Source organism: Xyrauchen texanus, chromosome 3 (genome assembly GCF_025860055.1).
Source record: "Xyrauchen texanus isolate HMW12.3.18 chromosome 3, RBS_HiC_50CHRs, whole genome shotgun sequence".
Classification (NCBI taxonomy): domain Eukaryota; kingdom Metazoa; phylum Chordata; class Actinopteri; order Cypriniformes; family Catostomidae; genus Xyrauchen; species Xyrauchen texanus.
Window position 1 is genome coordinate 50,796,071 of NC_068278.1, and position 24,957 is coordinate 50,821,027.

The 24,957-nt window shown below is 40.1% G+C and overlaps 1 protein-coding gene across 4 annotated transcripts in view; it reads left to right on the forward strand.

Moving 5' to 3' along the window:
- The window catches only part of susd2 (sushi domain containing 2), a 46,374-nt gene that overhangs the window by 16,981 nt on the left and 4,436 nt on the right, over positions 1 to 24,957 (forward strand). For 3 of the 4 annotated variants that reach the window (XM_052110870.1, XM_052110859.1, XM_052110887.1), the window contains exons 12-14: positions 458 to 736; positions 996 to 1,172; positions 19,905 to 20,001. In XM_052110870.1, coding sequence (XP_051966830.1) covers positions 458 to 736; positions 996 to 1,172; positions 19,905 to 20,001 — 553 coding nt within the window. Of the gene's footprint in view, positions 1 to 457; positions 737 to 995; positions 1,173 to 10,884; positions 11,130 to 19,904; positions 20,002 to 24,957 lie in introns of those variants that run through there. The other variant, XM_052110880.1, reaches the window with a different exon arrangement.

The window sequence follows — 24,957 nt, forward strand, 5'->3', positions numbered from 1 at the left end:
GAGCGCACGTACACAGTATATAGTGGCAACATACAAGCATTTAGACAATACATTAAGTGGCTTTAAAAGTCAACATATTGTATGTTTCATGCATCAGACGGATGCTTTTGTTTGCATTGGTTCTTTCTAATTTTCAGCTTCTCTAGTCAAAAGCACTGCTTTTTAGGACACTGTGTAAAGTTAAATGTAGTTTGATCTTCTCAAGATCCCTACATTCTGTTGTTCTAGAGTCCTGCTGTCAAAGGGGCATCTGTGGAAGGCACACCATAAATACATGCCTTTGTAATAGGTGTTTCTTGTATTTCAACTGGTTTTGAGCACACATGGCTCGAAGATCTTGCCATGCATCCTCATTAGAAAGTGGGAAAGAACAAATTTATGTGTGTATGCACCTGCTGGGAATTCAGTGGAAATGTTCTGTAAAATCTTTAAGACCCTATGTGTTTTTCCTCAACAGGGGCCATTACGAATGAAACTTCACTGTTTACATATGACTCATCGCACCTCCTTAATGAATATTATTATGCGCCGAAGCATGATCCATCTTTTATCCCAAACTTTTCTGTGACTGAGGACCCAGAGGATCCATTGCTGGAGGCAACGTTGAAGATGTGTTCAGGAGAGGGGGAGCAGTTCTGTAAATATGATTCGCTGAGTATGCGTAGTCTGGAACAAGGTAATAGCACACTGCTGTTGTACCGGAGTCACACATCCGCCAAGAAAGCTCTGAAACTTGGTAAGTGTCTTCTAAAGAACATTTGAGAACAACTGGTGTTGAGCTTCAAGAATAGATGCCAGCACTATGCTATGATATCACAATGGCAATTAGCTGTTTGTTGAACTTTAAACAGCAACCCATGCAGATTAGGCACTATAAATGTGATCTTTGACCATGGATATTTTCAGCATTACATAATCATAATTGTGATGAGACTGTGTAATCCATATGAGATATTTTTCATGGATTTGTAATACCTGTGACTTTTTGGTTTCAGTGCAGTCGTGTGGCTGGTTATCTCCACCTTACCATGGTCAGAAGGAAGGAACCTTTTACCTAGAGAACGCGACTGTCAAGTTCACATGTAACAATGGTTACCATCTCTATGGGTCCCAAGAACGCACCTGTCAGGGGGACGGCATGTGGTCTGGACAGGATACACACTGTGTGAAGGGTAGGTACAATTGGAAAAACACACCTGATGGGAAAGTTTACCCAAAATGTAAAATTAATTCATTTACTCATCAACATGTAGTTCCAAACTTTTATTGTTTTTTTTTATTTTTGTCATGGAACACAATAGGACACGTTAAGCAGAATTACAGCCTCAATCACCATTTACTTTCATTGCAACTTTTATTGAACTTTTTTTACCATACAATAAAAGTGAATGGTGACGGAGAGTGAACATTCTGCCTAACATCTCCTTTTGAGTTTCACAGAAGAAAGAAAGTCATGCAATCTGGAAACAACATGAGAGTGAGTAAATGGTGACAGAATTTTATTTTATGGTGAACTATTCCTTTATTTTATGGTGAACAGTCAGAAAATAGCTCTAACAACACCAAGGCCATGGGTTCGACTCCCAAGGAATGCACATACTGATAAAAAGTATGTACTATAATGTACTATACTTGCTTCAATGCACTATAAGTCACTTTGGACTTAAGTGTCAAACGCATAAATAAATGTAAGCAGTCCTTGTGCAATGATTCAATATGGAACTGCCATTAGGTGGCAGTGTTTCCCTTTGTAAGTTTACATCTACATGTTGTAATTGCAGAAGGCTGTGAATGATTCAGTGGAGTTTGTACTTTTTCTTGTTTATTCCATTTAAGAATGAATGATCTCACACATGTAAGCCAAACACTCGAAGTCTTGAACATGCACTGTTCTCTTCAGACACATTGTTAAGTGCACCTTACATACAGTAAGTCCTGTTAGTCAAATGGAACACTTTTTGTTTAGCATGCAAGGGGACCCAGTTTAAAATTCGTATGTAATATTTAATTTTTGTTAATAAACCAAGTTGAATGGGACATAATGCTTAAAAGACAAGCAGACGCTCACAGAACCCATTGAGCCATCAGTCATGTGGATTGACAGTCCAGCACAAAGACAGAGACACCAGCAGTCATACAGACAAACCTGGATGTACTTGTGCTTGTTAACTCTTGACCCCTCACTCTCATTAGAGCGGAACCGCATACTTCCTCTCGATACGCATCTACAGGACGGATCTGTTTAGAATCTGATCTGGACTCTCTCCATCAAACACATGAATCGCTTATCTGTGCTGCAGCTGCTGAGAATTCATTCCCTGATGCTTCTCTGTCCTTTTTGGGGGGTTAGTTTGGTAACCGGAGCACAAAAACAAAGCAACAGCCAAGTTTATCGAAAACATCAGGCCTATGAGCCATATCTGAACTATATTTATTTACTAAAAACACGTAATTGTGAACAAATTGGGTATTTTGCAATGAAAATCTTCCAAATAAACACTAAAATAAATAAATGTGGGAGTGGCAGTGTTTAGTTGATGGTTAGCTGCACACAGTTTGTCAAAATTCTTGCAAATACTGTGTGTTACTTGCTGATGAAAGACCTATTCAATTTGTTGTCCTAATACAACAGGAAAGAGAATTAGCATTTTTGAGCCATGGAAATTTACAAGGTGTTTTTAAAGAGTGGTTTTTGATTTATGAGTAAAATAAGAACTGTGGTTAAAATTACTTGAAACATTTTGTTCTGCAACATAAATTTTACACGGCCTTACCGCAAATGACTATTTTTGAAGCTTATGAGTTTTTTTGTTTTTTTTTACTTGAGTTGATTACCAGTTGCTAAATACTACCACCAGGATATGAACTTGACGAATGAGGCAACCCTTGTAGTCCTTTATGTAGCAACTTGTTAGCAACTTACATTTGAAAAGCAAACGGGAGTTACAAAATTCATGATTGAGGTATGACTGCTTGTCATATTTGTTGTTGAACAAAACAGGACAGTGTATTCTTATTTATTTTGCTCATAACCCGAGGAAAGCCATATCCAAATTTGTTAACATCTTTTTTTTGTTGTTGTTGCTCTATTTGAAATGAAAATGTACAGAGCCCCTTAGAGGAGAGGGCAGGATTTTTCTTTTCTGAAATAGTTTTGCATTCCTTGCAATACATTTACTACAGTAACCTTGTTTTAACCACTTTAATCGAAGTTAAACCAGTAATAATACAGGAAAATGTACAGGTAGTAAAAATCATAATTTGATTCTCAAAAAACTCTCTATATTCCTGCTTAAGTTGCTTAAGCTATTTCCTTTAAATTGCATGTCCATGTCTTTTCTATTTTACTTTTGATCTTTTTTGTTTGTTTTCTTTCTTTTATATACACCGATCAGCTACAACTTTAATACCAACTGCCAAATATTGTGTAGGCCCCCCTCGTGCTGCCAAAACAGCGCCAACCAGCATCTTTGAATAGCATTCTGAGAGGATATTCTTCTCAACACAATTGTACAGAGTGGTTATCTGAGTTACTGTAGACTTTGTCAGTTCAAACCAGTCTGGCCATTCTCTGTTGACCTCTCTCATCAACAAGGCATTTCCACCCGCAGAACTTCTGCTAACTGGATGTTTTTTGATTTTGTCCCAGGAGATCAGCAGTTATAGAAATACCACAAACCAGCCTGTATATATATATATATATATATATATATATATATAATTCATGATTATATTATATATTATAATTATAATTTATATATTATATATATAATTCATATATATATATATATATATATATATATATATATATATATATATTCATGTCAAAGGGTCTCTACAAAGATACACAACAGCTATTAGGCATGTTTTTGCTTAAAAAACAAAATTCCCAAATCTATTCAATTTGTATGTGTAAACCTGGATTTGTTTTCTAACACACAGGTGTTTGCTGTTATTTGAAACTTTCTGTACAAAGCTTTTTTCATTAAACTCGCACACGGTTACATAAGCGTGCATGGCTTGTGTACAGTTGGTGCTGAAAGAGCAATTTTCTTATTACATAACCATTACTGCATTATTGTTCACTTGCCACCGTCTAGAGGCTAAAAAGCGAATTATTTACCATAAGGAAATTGCAGTGAAATTGTTTTCCTCACAGATAACACTACCACTCACACTGCAGAGATTAGGCAGGTGGGTAATGTGCCAGCCCAGGGTCTGATCAAACCTTTGGCACTGATGCTTTACTTTTCTCTCTCTCTCTCTCCCTACCTGTCTTGCACTCTCTCCTCTTTACATGATCCTCTCTTTACCCATCTTTCTTTCGTCTTTCCCTCTCTCTCTCCCTAAATGTTCTCATGCCATGGTCCTATATCTTACTCTTGTGGTAGACTTGAGCATGTCTACAGACATTATCTTTGTTTTGAAGCTCAGTCTGCATGCTCTTTAGAGCTGACATGTGTCTTAGCATCTTAGTGAGTGAGAGGCCCAGGGCTCCACCTCTACTTTAAACGCTAGTCCCACTAAACCTATATTTACTGCTGTGTGCCAAGACAATGTGGGGTCTAGCGATCTTTCTCCCTCTTATCTGTTTCTCGACTTTCTCTCTCGCTCTCTCCTTCTCTTTCTATTGTTTTGGCTGCTGCCTGATAAAGGTTGACAATCTAGCCCACATCCCTGTCAAGCGTGTCAGGAGCGTTGAGATCAAAGCGACGCACCAGGGCCTGTAATTTACTTCTCATTACAGTGCTCAGAACCCCCAGCACATAACCCTCAACGGTTAGTTATTTGCATGCATTCTTGCACAGTTCATATTCAGAGGGAAAGCAGAAAAGTGAGTGTAAAATGAAGGCACAGGTTAACTAGAAGGAAAATCTGGTGGTTTTGAGAGATAATATCACTGGTTGCTAGAATGAGTGGAAGGATGGGTCCGGCTGAGTGAAGCCCATCTGGACTGTGTGTGTGTATATGTGTGCGTCAGTGCACTGTAAATGCCCTGAGTCTTAACATATGGGACTGATGCTGTACTGCTTTGTCTAATTACATTGGATATAACTTTCCAGCCATAAAGAGGCACAACATGGGAGAAAAGTGGATACAGGGAAGGAAATTGGTTTAGAAGCAGAAGTGTAATTGAGGGCATACTCAGGCAAACGCTGAGTGCCCACATAAGGATTTTGCGTATACCTACCTTAAAATAAGTAACGATGTGTGGTAGCTGACATTTGACCTGGCACTTTTTGAGCGCATTTATTGTTTCTGCTCATTTACAGTGTAACTATTGTTCATTCCGACGCATGAACAAATTTGTGCATTTCTACACAATTTATATGATTATACTTTTTTTAAATATTGACTGCACCAGTGCTACATTTTAATGCTCTTTGTTGATGTTGGCCAAGTTAGCTGAGTTCAAATTTAATTCTGTTTTTTAGCTTCAGACAGTGATCCTTGTTTCTCCAAAGTTTTAATATTTCAGACCATTTCCATTTACTTTTATTTTTTGACATTTTTTACAGCTAAACAGAACAGAAAAAACATTATGGTACACAAATAAAACTAATAACCATTTAATTGGTCCCTATGATATTATGTTTATGATGTTAATTTCAATACTAGTCATTTGGGTAACATATTAATTTCATTATGTATTGTATGAAGCTATATTTATAGTTTTAACTCTTAACAACTTCATTTGTTTACATTAGGCAACCTCACAGTATTATAATATATAAAGCTTAAAGATAAAGTGTGTAATTTCTGTGTAACTGGCGCCACCAAGTGTAATCATTAAAAATAATGTTTTTTGCTGCTTCCGAATATCCATACTTTCCTACTATATAGTATGCCAAAAACAGTATGCTAATGTAGTATGTCTGAATCCTCTGTACTCATAAAACAGTAAGCAAGAAACAGCCGCATGACCTATTATTTCCAGCAAGATTCTAAAGTGTGGATTGACTAGACACTTTAAAATACCATATACGATATGCGAGGTGAGGAGACATCCACTCATTCAAAATGCTGGATTTAAAAAAATATTGGACAACCACGAGTCAGGGAGTTCTTCTCACCTTTAAGTGCTACTGTGTATGTACAAAGAAATTTGTTCCTTGTGCTTAAATGGTGCTTGTTGAACAAAACCAGAGTAGATTATTTTCATGGCTGTTGTTATTACGTCAGATATTGGTGTCATGGGACAATGCCCACGTTCCCGGATTAAGTATGTCCGAAATCTATTCATACTAATCACATGCATACCTAAAGTTAGTACTGATTTACTGGCGTCCTTCATCAAAAACAGTACATACTCTGACAGAATGCAATTTCGAAAGCAGCTGTTGTTTTCAAACAGCTTTCTGAATACACACTTCATCTGCCATTGTTCAAACTAACAGATAGTCCCGCCCAAAACTCATGCCATTAGTTGAACCGATGTTGCTGTGTGGGGCTGAACGGGTTGCCAAAATCAAGTATCATGAATCCCCTCTAGTTCAGCACCAGTTGTTCACACCTCAGACTTGAAAAAAGGTAATGAAAGGGGTGGGAAAATATGTAAAAAGGTAGGGGGGTGTGTCGGAAGGGGGTAGGACGGGATGGGTGAAACGCAATTTCTCACGATAGAGATGGCTAAACATGAAAATGTTAAAGAAAACAAAAACAAAGGGGCACTTTGGGGCACTTTCCTGTATATCAAGGGACAAAAGTATAAACGTTTGAAGGTGATAAGTTCATCAAAGATTTAAATATTTGAATATCTTGTTTGAACTTTTGGGAATGAAGTGAAAGCAGGCATTGCCACTAAAATCAGGACTGCTTAGAGACCTAAAATAAATTCATAGATATTTATTCTTACAAAGAATGGTTCTGATTTAATACAAGTTAAACTGTATTGACAGTGTTTGTGCCGTAATGTTGAATAACACGGACAATTATTTAGACTCATCCCTCTTTTTTTAAAGAAATAATCTTATATGGCACATATTTAAAGTAAACGGGTTCAATACACAATATATGAAATTCACACCGTTTAAAAAGTACAGCTGCAATACATAATACGTGTTAACATGAGTGTGAAAAAATTGCTTACTAACCTCGTCTGTGTAAAGTTATTAGCGGAGCGCGGTTAACCCTGTGGTCCTAAATCCTGGTAACATTCGCACGATGGAAAGGAAACCTTTGTTTTTGAACAAGCCATCATGTTATCCTGTCCATGATCAGACTTATGGAGAAGACGAGAAATGTGTGCTTCTCTAAACAAACTTCTTCACGTTTGGAGCGAGAGTAACAGAACTGCAGCCAACATGCTCACTCCGGTTTGTTTATCGACTGTAGTCCATTGTGATGAGAGATTCTGATCCCACCACTGTTTTTAGTGTAAAAGTCCGGTCTTATATCTGGGTCAGGAACCGTTTTCACGTCTTCGTGTTCGTGGTTCCACTCAGTTCCACTGAGTAGCATGCCGAGTAACACCTGTTCTCCTCTAATTCACTCCCTTCTTAAGCCCTTCGTGTTCCCTGTATCTTTACTAGATTGTTGTTTGGTGTGAAGTAACCAACCTCATGCTCTCTCCCTAGTTGGTCCTGTCTCGTGTATCTGTTGGTTGCCCACGTGTCAGGTGTGTGGTTGCCTTTTAGTTCGCTGCATGTCAGATGGGTTTCCACAGAGGATACCTTGTCTTTGCCCGCGTGTCAAGAGCTAGATCGCCCTACCCTGCTGGGCACCTCACTAAGCTTCAACGGAGGATTTCATGCATCTATTCCTGACTTCCACAACGCACACTCATTCTACGAACACACGCTTTATGGATTGGCCCGGGCATGGCCACAGCATGTGCGTTTGTGTCATCTCTCCCGGGATCCTCGACATCCACAGTAACTGCTCACATTTATTGTAAATAAATCATTTGAACTGTTCCTCTGCATTTGGGTCTCTTTGTCTTGTCTCACTCGGTACAGAACAATCTAGCCAAGTATGGACCTAGTCAGCCCTCCCTCAGTCGGGAGCCTTGATGGGATATCAGCAGGCTAAAATCTCTGCTTCTAACCGGGCTCTGGAGATGATGGCTTCACAGCTCGCCGAGCTCACCTCTGTCGTGCAGTAGCTCTGCCTACCTCCCAATGCTGGCCCCTCTCAGAAAGCATCCTTACCATCTCCGGCGGTTCCCCTGTTTTCTGGACACTTTGAAGCCTGCATTCCCACTGAATCCTGTAGCGCATTCCTTTCGCAATGTTCCCTGTTCTTCACTTTACAGCCCTCTACTTTCATGTCGGTAACGATGAAGGTGACTTGTGTAATCACACTCCTCACCGGAATGGCTGGCGAATGGTGCACTGCCATGTGGGACAACTGACATCCCTTCTGCGTTTCAGATTATGCCTTTTCCACAGAGCTCTACTGAGTGTTTGATTGCTCGGCTCAAGTTTGGGAGGTGGCTAGGGTCTTATCTGGACTGTCTCAAGGAGATCAATGAATCTCAGATTTTGTGATTACATTTTTCACCCTGGCTGCTTCTTGTTAGTGGAATGGCCACACCATGTGGGATCGATTTCTGCATGTGCATTCCGACGACATCCTGGACAAGATGACTTGGTGGATCTGGCTATCCTGGTCGATCAATGGCTAAACCTATACCCATCGCTGCTGCTTTCCACCTACCCGGGTGGCTGATCCTCCTAATTGGTCTGCTTCTTCAGCCAACTCACCAGTATCACAGCCTGACACTGAGCCGATGCAAGTGTGAAAAACCCAAATCTTACATAGCAACATCTCTTTAATGGACTATGCTTTCGTTCTGATCATCTCTCTGCTTCCTGTCTGATAAAAGACAATGCTCATCAGTTGGAAAGTGGTTACTGGCGAGCGCAACAGCACTGGACAAACCCCTGGACTTCAGACACTTCTATCGGCGCCGGCTGCAGTATGGATCTGCCTGTCACACGGTTTCTGCCTTGGTTGATTCCGGAGCTAAAGGGAATTTATCGGTACCGGTAGTGTTGGGGCATCCTTGTTTGGTAATGCACAACTCTGCTCTGGTCACAATGTCTGTGCGCTTCTGTCATTTCTCCCGTCTGCTGTAGCCATTGCCGGGATCCTCGTCATCCACGGTGACTGCTCACATTTATTGTAAATTAATCCATTGAACTGTTCCTCTGCATTTGGGTCTGTTTGTCTCACTATTGCTTGTTACAGATATGAGAAAGTATTTGAACATCAAAAAATTACACAATAAATTAAAGTAATTATAAGGTTTTACTACCCACATTACTGGTAAAAAAAAATTAGATATTTATATATGCATTTGGTAGACGCTTTTATCCAAAGCAACTTACAGAGCCCTTATTACAGGGACAATCCCCCCGGACCAACCTGGAGTTAAGTGCCTTGCTCAAGGACACAATGGTGGTGGCTGTGGGGATCAAACCGACAACCTTCTGCTTAACAGTTTAGTGCTTTAGCCCACTACGCCACCACCACTCCTCTTTTTAATACCAGTACCAGTATGGTAACACTTTAATTTGTGTTATGTATTGTTACAAGTTACAGTTATTGTTACCACGCTATGTTATGTTGTGTTGCATTTGCGTTAAACAGGTCATTATGTATTAAATTTGTTTGTTATTATAAAATGTTACCCTTAAGGTTGTATTAAAAAGACCATTTAATCAAACCTGTCAATTAAATGGATATTTGTTTAAATATGGTTTTTAATAGTAGGCCTACATCAAGTCAGCAAGAAACCTTCTTACACTGGGAATGCGGGAATGCATTTTTCATCTTCATATGATATCTACAGACCAGTTAATAGCTTGCTTTATGCAATTTTATGCTTGTTACACATTTTATGCAGTGATGTAGAACCTACCATATATTTGCACACTTTCACATTTTTTACCATGTGCACATGCGTTCACGTGTGTACAATCAGAGTCTTGATAAATTCACAGTATGCCCAACTCTTAAAGGGAAAGTTCACCTAAATTATAACATTCTATCATCATTCACTCACCCTCACGTTGTTTGGAAACCGTATGACTTCCTTTCCTCTGTTTATGTTAGACATAAGGCCCTTTCCCACCTACAGTCCTGGTACTTTTCCTTTAGTAACTTTCTAGATGAGAACTAGAAGGAACGGAAAACCCGAGGAGACTTTTCCTCTGTTGCATTCGCATTCACATAGTTACCACTGTAGTGATTTCATCTAGTATTGACCATTTTTTTCCTGACTTGGTTGGAACACGCAATTCAATATCAACAACGCTGAATGTTGGAGGACACCGGGATCGGAGTTGCACTTTTGTTAGGGCTTTTTACATGAGCTTTGGCTGCATCCAAAAACGTAGGCAGCAGCCTAATCAGTTAATGGTTTAAACGACAGCTTTTTTTGGATGAATGGAACTCAAAAAGGAAACTGGTCTTGAGCAGTTTAAAAAGCACCTCATTTCATCCTACCTCCTTATACAGTCCCCTGAAGGCAGCATTTTCCCTTTTTCGGATGTCTGTGTCTTCAGTTTACAGTTTTACAGCCAGAGAGGAGAGAAGAGTGGTCAGACCACCACGCAGCGCACACTAAATTTAGTAGACTACATGTTGAAAATGCACTATAAACCTATTTATCAACACAATCTTTTAATATAAAGGCTTTTATGACTCAACATAAATTACTGTACTGAAATACTCACTCATTGACTGATATGTCTTGATGCAAATTACCACACAGTAACAGGTACCCAATACTTCCCTCATGTAAACTAGATTTCATGATGATGGTTTAGTGTATAATCAAGTTCAATTACCTTCTCTCAATAAACATCTGATTATTTATATCCATCATCCTAGGAAAAGTTTGATGTACTAATCCAGAAATTACTTTATGTTCGGTAGGATATAGTCTGTGGTGAGCAGGGCGGAGCCGAGCAGTGTCTGGGCAGAGCGAGGTCGAGAAGATAAGTCGCAAATTACTTCCACCCTCGCGCCACACTGGCCTCGTGTTCCAGCGAGGGTCGGCAGGAGTATTTAAGGAGAGGAGACAGTGGCAGAGGAAGAGAGAGAGATATATGAATCTTGTCCGCGTGTCTGAATGTCTTCAGAATTTGATGCAGCTGGCTGAAAAGCAGTGCATGTTTTTGTTTCTATGGATGCTAAAAAGTGTTATTAAATGTGTTTGTCAAGCCGGTACCTGCCTCATCCTTTCCCACTTTAATCCCCCATTACAAGTCACACAATACAAACAGTACAGATGCGATATCTCCCGATGTAGTTACACATACACACATTGGTCCAGCTATCCTAATGAGGACTCTCCATAGACATACTTTTTAAACTGTATGAACTATAGATTCTAACCCTTCTGTCACTTTTTTGTTTTTGTTTTTGTTTTTTGTAAGCAATTTAAATTCAGACACTAGAAATGTCCTCATAAACCACATTTATAGCGTATTACCCTTGTAATTACCAGTTTGTAATATGAAAAGATTTCCTCGTAAACCACCCAAACCCACCCAGACATACACACACATGTAAAACTGTTGATCCTCTTGGAATACTTTGTTGGTTTTATTTGATTTATGTTAAGGAAACTGTAAAATCCTCTGAGTAGCACGCTAGTAGCTAGTTGTTTACAAATGGAGGCTGTGGACTCCTCTTCTTCCTCAATGCTTTGTGTGTCATAGGTTTTTGACCAATCACAGGCCGCCACAGCACCTCCTACAGTCTGCCACAATCCCTATATGCCCCCAAAAACTGTTCCGAGGAACTATAGTTTCTTCGGTGCGAAAGCGACGAAAAGTACTAAGTCCTGGGGAAAAGTACCTATAACAGGCTTTAGTACTGCCAGTGGGAAAGGGCCCAAAATGACACACTCAGCCACCATTCAGTTTCATTATATGGAAAAAAAGATGCTATAGAAGTGAACGATGACATAGGCTAATATTGAGCATAACATCTTTTTTTCTGTTCCACAAAGAAAAGAAAGTCACACAGGTTTGAAACAACATGAAGGTAAGTAAATGATGGCAGGATTTTCATTTTTTTGATTAACTTTCTGTAGAGCGGAGGAGGGCGGGGCCGGGCTGGAACAACGCCCCAATCAGCCTGATGGGGGTGCGCGAGGGATAAAGGCGGCCAGTGATGACCATTCGAGAGAGAGCGAGAGAATGACAGGCAGCTGCTCTGTGTGTTTATGATTCTGTGTTTTTGGTTTTGTTTATTATGAAACCATTATTTATATTGCCAAGCCGGTTCTCGCCGCCTCCTTTCCGTTTAACCCCCTTACACTTTCCCTTTAAGTCACTACTACTACACAACTGTTAGGAAGGACATTGGAAGTGCTAAAAAATTTAAAGAGATGGCAGTTCCAGGGAGAGAGAGAGAGAGGACAATCCGATGTAAACACACAACCCAATGCGACAGTCACTGTTTCAGGAGGACGCAGAACAGAATGATGGGAGGGGAGAGAGAGAGAAGGAGAGGAGTAGGTAATGACGGACATTGCCACTGGTGAAAATGCAGTATGACAGATCAAACACAACAACAGAGAGAGGAGTATGATGAAGAATGAAACTGACAGTGCGAGTCTATCTTGCCTGTTTTTCCTGTTCCCAAAGGAATGTGTCAACAGTATTAGTCCAGGTTGCCTTGTGCATTTGAGTGTCTAGTCATGTGCAAAAACAATGAGGCCTGCACTGTTGACATTAGCATCCCGTTGACTCATTGCAATGAAGCAAAGACAGTGCTGTATATATACATCATTGAGTGCTTTTAGCTGATTTGAATGCTGAGCATCATTAGTGGTGATTGCTAAGGCAAGTAACACTATTTTTATTGCTCATATTTAATGTTAAGTGTTTGTTTCAAAGCACTAATCCTAAGTTTTCTGTAGATTCAAAAGAACCGGCTAATAAGAGTCATTTATGGAGTCAATTCCACGCCACATACACTCACCTAAAGGATTATTAGGAACACCATACTAATACTGTGTTTGACCCCCTTTCGCCTTCAGAACTGCCTTAATTCTACGTGGCATTGATTCAACAAGGTGCTGAAAGCATTCTTTAGAAATGTTGGCCCATATTGATAGGATAGCATCTTGCAGTTCAAGTCAAGTCAAGTGGTTTTTATTGTCGTTTCAACCATATACAGTTAGTACAGTACACAGCAAAACGAGACAACGTTCCTCCAGGACCATGGTGCTACATAAAAACAACAAAGGACCAACATAGGACCACATGAGGCTACACAACGAAATAAAATACCTATATAAACTACCTATATATACCTATATAAAGTGCACGTGCAAACATGTGCAAAAAGTACAGGACAGTACAACAAATTACTGACAATGAACAGGACAATAGACAGTGCAGCTGCCGACCAGTACTCAGTAGTGCAAAAAGATGACAGTTTCTAAAAATGTAAACATAACATACTATGAGATAATGTTCTATGCACATAGCAGTTATTGAGGTAGCAGACAGTTATAAAGTGACAGTTATTAAAGTGCAACTCAGGACACGTGTGTGTCAAACCAGTCTCTGAGTATTGAGAAGTCTGATGGCTTGGGGAAGAAGTTGTACACAGTCTGGCCGTGAGGGCCCGAATGCTTCGGTACCTCTTGCCAGACGGGAGGAGGGTAAAGAGTTTGTGTGAGGGGTGTGTGGGGTCGTCCACAATGCTGGTTGCTTTATGGATACAGTGTTTTTTGTAAATGTCTTTGATGGAGGGAAGAGAGACCCCAATGATCTTCTCAGCTGTCCTCACTATCCTCTGCAGGGCTTTGCGGTCCTAAACGGTGCAAGTCCCAAACCAGGCAGTGATGCAGCTGCTCAGGATGCTCTCAATAGTCCCTCTATAGAATGTAGTGAGGATGGGGGTTGGGAGATGTGCTTTCCTCAGCCTTCAAGAAAGTAGAGACGCTGCTGGGCTTTCTTGGTGATAGAGCTGGTGTTGAGGGACCAGGTGAGGTTCTCCGCCAGGTGAACACCAAGGAATTTGGTGCTCTTGACGATCTCCACAGAGGAGCCGCCGATGTTCAGCGGAGTGTGTTCACCTTGTGCTCTCCTAAAGTCAACAACCATCTCTTTTGTTTTGTCGACATTCAGGGACAGGTTGTTGGCTCTACACCAGTTCGTCAGCCGCTGCACCTCCTCTCTGTATGCTGACTCGTTGTTCTTGCTGATGAGACCCACCACGGTCGTGGTCATCGGCTAACTTGATGATGTGATTCGAGCTGTGCATTGCTGCACAGTCGTGAGTCAGCAGAGTGAACAGCAGTGGACTGAGCACACAGCCCTGGGGGCCCCAGTGCTCAGTGTGGTGGTGGTGGAGATGCTGTTCCCGATCCGACTGACTGAGGTCTCCCAGTCAGGAAGTCCAGGATCCAGTTGCAGAGGGAGGTGTCCAGGCCCAGCAGGTTCAGCTTCCAATCAGGTGCTGGGGAATGATTGTGTTGAATGCTGAGCTGAAATCTATGAACAGCATTCGAACGTATGAGTCCTTATTGTCTAGGTGGGTGAGGGCCAGATGGAGGGTTGTGGTGATGGCATCGTCCGCTGAACGGTTTGAACGATACGCAAACTGCAGTGGGTCTAGTGAGGGGGCAGCTGGGTCTTAATCTGCCTCATGACGAGCCTCTCAAGCACTTCATGATGATGGGTGTAGCGCGACGGGACGGTAGTCGCTGAGGCAGGACACTGAAGACTTCTTTGGCATGGGGATGATGGTGGTGGCCTTGAAGCACGCTGGAACAACGGCGCTGCTCAGAGAGATGTTGAAGATGTCGGTAAGAACATCTGCTAGCTGGTCTGCACATCCTCTGAGCACTCTGCCAGGAATATTGTCTGGTCCAGCAGCCTTCCGCGGGTTGACTCTACGTAGAGTTTTCCTCACATCTGCCGTGGTAAGACAGAGCACCTGGTCGTTGGGAGGAGGGGTGGACTTCCTCGCCATCACGCCGTTCTGCACTTCAAACCGAAGCAGAAGTCGCTCAGCGCATCTGGAAGGGAGGCATCTTTGTCACAGGCAACTGATGTTGTCCTGTAGTTGGTGATGGCCTGGATGCCCTGCCACATGCGCCGCGGTCACCGCTGTCCTGGAAGTGACTGTGGATTCTCTGGGCGCAGGCGCTTTGCCTCTCTGATTGCCCGTGACAGTTTGGCCCTAGCTGTTCTTAGGGCTGCCTTATCGCCTGCTCTGAAGGCGGAGTCTCGGACCTCAGCAGCGGCGCACCTCACGAGTCATCCACGGCTTCTGGTTGGAGCGTGTGGTGATGGTCTTGAGAAAGTGACATCATCAATGCACTTGCTGATGTAGCTGGTCACTGATGCTGTGTATTCCTCCAAGTTGGTAGAATCGCCATATGTTGCAGCCTCCCTGAACATGTGCCAGTCAGTACACTCAAAACAGTCCTGAAGAGCAGAGATGGCTCCTGCTGGCCAGGTTTTCACCTGCTTCTGAAGCGGTTTTGTGCGCCTGACGAGCAGTCTGTATGCTGGAATTAACATAACAGAGATGTGGTCTGAGTAGCCGAGGTGGGGGCGGGCTCCACCTGCACGCCTGGGATGTTTGTGTAAACAAGATCAAGCTGCTCGCCTCTCGTTGCAAAGTCCACATACTGATGGAATTTAGGAGCACTGTCTTGAGATTTGCATGGTTGAAATCTCCGGCGACAATAAACAGTCCGTCGGGGTGAGCGCTCTGCAGTTCGCTCATAGCCCCATACAGTTCACAGAGCGCTTCCTTAGCTGCTAGCGCTGGGGGAATGTAAACCCGGTTATGCAAACAGTGGTGAATTCCGTGGTAGATAAAAAGGTCTGCATCTAACAGTCACAAGCTCCAACAGCTGATGAACAGTAACTAGAGACTAGCATAGAGTTCTTGCACCATTCCGTGTTGATGTAAACACACAAGCCACCACCGCGAAGTCTTACCACAGAGAGCTGTATTTCTGTCGGCACTAAACGAGGCGAGCCCGCTCTAGCTGAATGGCGGCATCCGAACTCTGTCGCTGAGCCACATCTCCATGAAAACAAAGACGCAGCAGTCTCTAAACTCACGCTGCGTATCCTGCTGGAATCGGATATAGTCCAGTTTATTGTCCAGGGAGAGAGCAGGATAGACGGGAGAGCCGGCCGGCTAGGGTTTGTTTTTAGCCTAGCATGGACCCCCGCCCTCTTTACGCCTCTGGAGGCCTGGTCTCCGCAGCAAGCCGAGTACGCGTAGCGCCTCCTGCAGGTCATCATGCAGCTTGGTTTTTGCATGAGTCTTATATTTGAGTAGTGTCTGGCGATGGTAGACACGAACACTGGTTGCTCCGATGTCCATGTGTTGCAAAAGTCGGGCTTTTTTAACAAAAATAGCACCATTGTGGATCCGGAGTGGCCGCTGCGTGCTACCACGCCGCCATCTTGGATCCAGTTGATGGAGATTTGTGGGATGCACATCCAAGGCACGAAGCTCCCATTCCACCACATCCCAAAGATGCTCTATTGGGTTGAGATCTGGTGACTGTGGGGGCCATTTTAGTTCAGTGAACTCATTGTCATGTTCAAGAAACCAATTTGAAATGATTCGAGCTTTGTGACATGGTGCATTATCCTGCTGGAAGTAGCCATCAGAGGATGGGTACATGGTGGCCATAAAGGGATGGACATGGTCAGAAACAATGCTCAGGTAGGCCGTGGCATATAAACGATGCCCAATTGGCACTAAGGGGCCTAAAGTGTGCCAAGAAAACATCCCCCACACCATTACACCACCACCACCAGCCTGCACAGTGGTAACAAGGCATGATGGATCCATGTTTTCATTCTGTTTACGCCAAATTCTGACTCTACCATCTGAATGTCTCAACAGAAATCGAGACTCATCAGACCAGGCAACATTTTTCCAGTCTTCAACTGTCCAATTTTGGTGAGCTCTTGCAAATTGTAGCCTCTTTTTCCTATTTGTAGTGGAGATGAGTGGTACCCGGTGGGGTCTTCTGCTGTTGTAGCCCATCCGCCTCAAGGTTGTGCGTGTTGTGGCTTCACAAATGCTTTGCTGCATACCTCAGTTGTAACGAGTGGTTATTTCAGGCAAAGTTGCTCTTCTATCAGCTTGAATCAGTCGGCCCATTCTCCTCTGACCTCTAGCATCAACAAGGCATTTTCGCCCACAGGACTGCCGCATACTGGATGCTTTTCCCTTTTCACACCATTCTTTGTAAACCCTAGAAATGGTTGTGCGTGAAAATCCCAGTAACTAAGCAGATTTTGAAATACTCAGACCGGCCCGTCTGGCACCAACAACCATGCCACGCTCAAAATTGCTTAAATCACCTTTCTTTCCCATTCTGACATTCAGTTTGGAGTTCAGGAGATTGTATTGACCAGGACCACACCCCTAAATGCATTGAAGCAACTGCCATATGATTGGTTGATTAGATAATTGCATTAATGAGAAATTGAACAGGTGTTCCTAATAATCCTTTAGGTGAGTGTATATTTGCTAAAATATAAAGTATTGCAAAATATAATAAAGTTTTGCAAAAGAAAAAAGTATAAAGAGAAAAAAAGACATTTTTGAAAAACAAAAATAAAGAATGGCAAAATATAAATAAAATATAGCAAAAACCAAGATATAGCCTAATTAATTGCAAAAATCAATGACTGTTGTAAAAGAAACTAAAGAAATTTTTATCTCTGCAACAGATTTTTAGGCAGAACAGTGATAATGTAACATCTATTAATTTATATATTTTTAAATATGGAGTTTACTTTTTTTTTTAGAATCAACATACTATGGTATAGACAATTATAATCTATAAAATAAACATAAGAATCAATCAATAGTCCAATCAATTGAGAGAGAAAAAACTGCAGATGCTGGCTATTTTAGCGAGTATGACTAATAAATCCACCGCTTTAACTGATCTCTAACTTCTTTATCTGAAGCAAACGCTGTTAAAGCACATTTAATGCTAATTAAATAAAAGGAAACAATCAACTTTTTATACCTGAGATCCACCTGCATGCCTGTGCTCAGCCATGATGTTTGATCCGTGTCTCAAGCTAATGACGTAACTTCCAGGGAGGCATCACTGAGCCCGTTGTACACGCCCCAATCCCCTGACTCCACCCCCACGTCAAAACAGTGCCATAAAGTGAAACGCACAGAAAAGTGAAGCACAAAGGCAAAACGGTATCACGAGCTCACACGTGATGGAAATGCAGATTAAAAGGAGCATTGCAAAATAATTAGTAGGCATTGCAAAAAAAAAAGATGTGTGGCAAAATCATTGCTGCCTAAAAATCTGTCGCAGAGATAAAAAAAGGATAAAAGTTCTTTAGTTTCTTTTACAACAGTCATTGATTTTTGCAATTAATTATATCTTGGTTTTTGCTATATTTTATTTATATTTTGCAATACTTTATTTTTGTTTGCAAAACTTTCTTTTATTCTCTCGATACTTTATTTTACGTTTGTGATACTTCATTTTTGTTTAAAATATTTTTTTGTTGTTTGCTCAATACTTTTTTTCTTTTGCAAAACTTTATTTTATTTTGCAATACTTTATATTTTTGCAAATATATGTGGCATGGAATTGATCCCATATTTTTCGACCATATTGGCAGAAAAATGCACATACAAAAGTACCGTTAACCAAACCGAAAGCCATAAAAATAAAACGGTTCCGTTATAAAAAAATTAAAAAAAAAGAATCGTTGCCACTGATTAGCGTAGCGGGAAACACTGCCAGAATATTTTTGTACAATGTTCCGTCCGTATTGGCAGAAAAATGCACATTCTAGAACCTTTAATAGAACTGAAAGTCATTTAAAATCAAACGTGCCAGTATATAAATTAAAAAATGCAACCGGTTCTGAATAAAAATTTGTCCTAAATTTCCAACCAAAGTTTTGAACTACATCCCAAAGTGTAGTACTTGCAGTTAAGGATTTTGAAAAATACTACTGGTGATGCTTACAGTAAGTACTACTAATTAATAGTAATTGAATGAGTTCAGAGGGAATGGAATTTGAGGGAGTTGCATAACGCATGCTCATCTTCAATATTTATATGACCTTTCCTCTTTTATGTCCATAGGATCCTCATTTTGAATATATAATCACTGGAAAGAAAAAGAGTTGGAGGGTGTAAATGGATGTAGTGATAGGAAGAGGCTGAAGATGTAAAAGGGGCCTGAGTGCCCTTGGACCAGTTCAGAGTCACACACACATACTCACTTCTATTTGCATGGTACAGTCACCCTGCATGTGTTGGTTCTGAGATATAAGTTATTTAGGGCCCCATACACACAAGAGTACACACTCCTATCCTGTGGTCAAATGGCAGAAAGAGGTATGTGCAACATATGGAGATATTAATTAGAAACTTCAGAAAGGAAATCAGAGGCTGTGCTTTTTCAGCTTGTTTTTGATAGCACCAACTGGACTAGCAAAACAGGTTTGCCAAATACAAATAGTATGGATAGGCAATAAATTGGGGAGTCAAACATCCACTGCTCCTTTTACCATGATGATTCAGATAGATCACTAATTATTGTTTTGTTCTGTGACACGAATGTGTTTGCAACTATAGCAGACATTGGACAGCAATCATTTTGACAAACCTTGCAAATTGAGTACTGTGGCTGTACCGTAGCACAGTGATTAGTATTAGTATGCTAATTTGTATATATGTATATTATGGTAATGAAGACTGATTACCATATTCATATCCAAATCCAAGGTACATAAAAAATACCTTGCTATTACCATGGTTTATGTCCAAAAATCATGGTAATACCATGGTTTTTGTAAATTTTTTGTAAGGTAACGTCCCTATTTCTTTAAATTTATAATCCACAATCATTTATTTTTAAATATTGTTTACTAACAAATGTTTTTTGACACATGTATCCACAGATAATACTCTGGCCATCATTCTGGGCAGTATTGGTGCTGTGTTGGCTGTGGTTGTCATGGTGATGGCAATCGTCATTCACACAAGGAATCAGAAGAGGTGTGTTGAAATGTTTTACATTTGAAACCATTAATTTGTTTGGTGAAATTATAAAATTTCTGTGTGTGTGTGTGTGTTTAATTGTCGTACCTTAGAATATATTTGTCAGTGTTATCTCACATTGTTTAAAAAAAAATAACCTTAAGAAAACAATTCTGGCAAAAATGGCTGCAAATTTGCTATTAACTGCAGGTTTGTAGCAAAAAGACATTATGTGCTTTGCTTCTCTTTCTGCTGAAAGTAATTTATGGTATAATATCTAGCAAATAATTAGTTTGAAATTTCCTACTGAAATGTCTACTCTTGTCATATATAATCTTGATATGTGATGAAGTCATAAAGCTCACCTGGGCCGGAAACTCATGTTTGTGTGTGTGTGTGTATATATATATATATATATATATATATATATATATATATATATATATATATATATATATATATATATATATATATATATATATATATATATATATATATATATGTTTGTATTATATAAGCAATATCACAGGAGCAAGAGTGCAATATGGCCCTACATCAGTATTGCTGTGATTCGGCCGCAGGCAGAGTGCCGTAGGTAATTACAGCAGTGCTGATGTAGGGCCATATTGCACGACTGCAAGTGTGATATTGCTTATATACAACAGTTGAATGATCAAGTACATTTTTAAAAATTAGGAAAAACTGAGTATGGTCATAAAAACGCATTTGTGCATGGAACTACTTTATTACGCGACCGATCAGAATCTGCCGTTACTGGTTCAAAACAAATGATGCATCCAAGCCTCTGTTAGTAATTCAAAATGTTCACTTCAGAAATAGTATCACGGCTTGTGCAAGGATAGACGGATGGATGGATGGATGGATGGATGGATGGATGTGTGTGTGTGTGTGTGAGAGAGCAAGAGAGAGAGAGAGAGAGAGAGAGATATCACCTGTTGCCACACCCAATCAGAGATGCTGTCTGCTTTCTGAAGGTCTGCTTTCTCAGTGGAAAATAGACATCCAAGCGGGGGTATTCCTCTCTATTTCGCGGTAGCCAGTGCGCAAGAGTCATTCACTATAGAAACAACGATGTTCTCTGCCATTTTAAACAGAATGTATCCAATGTGGAAATTACGATAAAAGGTACCTTGAGTTCTGTGATAAATCAGTCTGTTGTGTCTCTCAGCAGTGATGAGTCTTTATCCTGAAGTTGTCGGTTTAAAGCTGTTTAAAGCTATTTCCTAGCTTTGGTAATGTATTAGTAATACGAGCGATCACGGAGCACTGTTCTTTGTAAACAATGACTTCACTTTAAGGATTCACTTTATGTCACCAACTGGCTCATATTACACACAAAATTATCTTTTGACACCACCTGCTGGCTAACATATGTAATTTCAAAATTAAAGACAGCAACTCCTAACAGATATGCACTGCTCATATACTTTATTTTAGAACAGCACGAACACAAGCGGATTGATACACACTGCGTGTCACATCATCAGTGCTCATGGAACGTCTCTCGTCCAATCAGATTTAAGGACCGGAACTAACTGTGGTGTGTGTATATCTATATATCTTTATTAGGAGACATCTCAGAAACATCAAACAATATTTCCTGTGTAAAAAGCTGATTTGCATTACCCCTTTATCTTCCCCTATTTTATTTTCATCTTCATTCTTTTTGTAGTAGTAAAAAGTAGTAATTTTTCATGTATGTCACCTTAAGCAGGACCATGTTAACAGACAGGAAAACACAATAATAATTACTAGTTTACTAGTTTTCCTCCAGTTGTAAAGTCTCTAGCTCTCAGTTAGATCATGTCTAAAGTTTCAGCCGTGGGTGGTAATATGTCTCACCTGCCCCTCATAAACTCATCCCTCTTTCATCCTGTGGAGGAAGGTAATCAGAGATCACAGGAGTCAAAGGTGCACACCTGTAGTGAGAGAGAGGCTCAGTGCACTGCTCTCATATCATTATATCACAATAACCATGCAGTTATAGACCCCTATGTTTGTGGTGTTTAAAGGTGAGTAGCAAAGCAGGTTCTCTCTTTCTCTATCCATCACATTAGTTCTTTCTCTCAACATGCAGGTATTTGTATTACAGGCCTATTGCTCATTTTAGTTTTTCTGTCTTCATGCATCCATTTTAGACAAGCTATCAAAAATGTTTAACTCTTCACCTAAGACACATTAGTTCTGTTCCAAAACCTTGTGAACCTTAGTGAAATAGAACATTATTCTGTAAGTGACTGATTTGAAATGCTATACATAGGTAGCAACATCGCATGGCACATGCATCACACAAATAGTGATTCTCACATATAGTGCACATGAGACTCACAATTGATTTCAATAGTTTGATGTTTGCGTGTTGCTTGCTAATGTAATACATGACTACAAAATGGCTACCTACATGTTGGTTACGCCACATGACTTTGATTTGTATAGAATTACATTTTTTAAATAATATGGAATAAAATATAATTCTGCACTACTCATTCTAACATATCATTTTTAAAGAATTTTAGCTTTTAATGAAACTTTATTTTTTAACATCACATGGTTAAACTACATGACATTTTTTACTTGTTTATTTTAAAATGTCTTTGAACTCTTTAATTGGAAATACATAATCATAGAAGAGGTGTATTCAAGTAATTATTTTGTGTAAATGTAATTTTTTTTATGCATTTTTGAATAATTTCATTCTGGACAAAAAACGAGTGTCACGTCATATTTCCCAACAAATAGTGGGTATAATAGCCCATTATAATAAGATTTAAATGTATTAATACTAGTGTTGTTAGTTGATTAACATTTGTATTTGCGATTAATCGCAGATTTTGAATATGCTGAAATTCGAAACGATATATACTTCTTTTCCTGTCAAAATAAATGTATTTCCATCTTAGGAAAGAAAGCAAAACAATATGTAACAATTAAATGCTTTATTAACATTTTCCAAACAAAGCCTTCCATGGCATAAATATAAAAATGCAATAAAATAGCACCAATTCAAGCAACATTAAACATTTCCCAAAGTCTTAAGTGGGAGGTTGACTAAATGAAATAACTAGTCTCCCCACAGGTTGCATATATATTGCATTGGGCATTAAATCTGTTCAAATCTCATCCTTCACAATATTAATCTGCTGGTAGACTGCAGCTTTCCACTTTTTTATACCATTCGTGAAGCCAAGTTCATGATTCACGTCAGTGCTTCAGCGACAGCGTCTAGCGCCGCTTTGAACTCCACATGAAAAGTGCTTGCAGAAAAAAACATCTCATTCTGTGTTTTGGTGATAGTTAAGACTTGCCATGATTCTGTGGTAATTAAAATGCACCTTGCATAGGCTGAAAAATAAGTTCTATCACAAGTCACACATCTGGACTTGTGTTGTATAACAAATAGCATTAAGAGGTCCTTTCTCCATTACTTTATCACTGACATGAAGCACTGTTGTGTGTGTGCGTCAGTGTAATGACTCCGGGCGAACACTTCGCAAAGGTTCCGCCCTTCCAACCAGTGTTTATGCTGTATTAACAGTAAATGCATTAATCACAATTAAGAAAAATGAACGAATTAAACTTTTAAAATTAATTTCATGCATTAACATGTTAATTTTGACAGCTCTAACTCAGACTATAAATATATTTCATTCAGTGCTGAAAAGTTTGTTTCTTTCGAAAATCTTGGAGGGATTTTCATACTTTGCATGTCACAATGCTCTCCTCTTTGTAATATATGCATGCTATGCTGCTTTAGATGCTTTAGAATTTGCCCTGACAAGACAGTAGAGAGCCTCGCATCCTGAGAGTTTATGGTGCATAAAATTGTTGCCTAGGTTGGCATCTAACTAGGTATTGTAACAGAGCTTCTGTCTGTTTGTGTATTTGTTCGCTGTACTTGTAAAGCCTCTTAAAAACAACTTTTAAGGACAGCTCTCTCTTGTAAAATGGTTTATAAATGGCCAAATATTGTCTTGGCCAATATATAGTCTAAAAATGCCAACAAGTGTCTATGGTATGGCTAGGGTGTATCTATTTAGCTTAATTTATGAACAGAATGAGTCTATATGAGGTCTTCAAAAGTCTAGAATACGATTTACATTTGGCAGATGCTTTTATCCAAAGCGACTGACAGTGCACTTATTACAGGGACAATCCCCCAGAGCAACTTTGAGTTAAGTGCCTTGCTCAAGGGCCCAACAGTGGCATCTTGGTGGTGCTGGGGCTTGAACCCCCGACCTTCTGGTCAGTAACCCTGAGCCTCAACCACTGAGCCACTGACCACTGACTGCTGCCCCCTATGACGTTATACAGGTTGTACTATTCATTTGGGATAATCTATAATCATCCCAAATGATTATAGATCATCAAAAAACACCCCCCAAAAAAACAAAACAAAAAACAAGCAGCCATTTTTATAATGCTTTGGACATTTTTTTTTATTGACATAATTGTGTGTAACCTCCACTTTAGTTCTGCCTTGATGCCTGTGTATATATTGTGTGTGTGTGTATGTGCGTGTGTGTGTGTGTGTGTGTGTGTGTGCGTGTGTGTGTGTGTGTTGATGGTGTATATGTCTGTCTTTATGTCACCACATACGTATATATCTGTGTTGCAATCAGTGTGTTTCTTTTGTTCCGACTTTCATCTATGCTTGCATGTGCATGTAGGTGTGTGTGGGTGTGTTATGTGCTTACCTGCCTAAGACACCCTGGTACTTTCCAGCGATAGGGTTTCCCAGCATGCCTCAGCAGGCCTCGCTCACTCCCACTGCAAAGTCATTAACACTGACACACACACAGCAGTGTTATTATGGTTCCTCATATTGGCCCTATCACACATCAAAGGCAGAACAGGAGCCTGCACATGAGAGATGGTTATCAGCTTTTACCCACTGAACATTTTTCTGTATCTTATAATTATAAAAACTCAGAGTTTATAAACATGTAAGGAAAT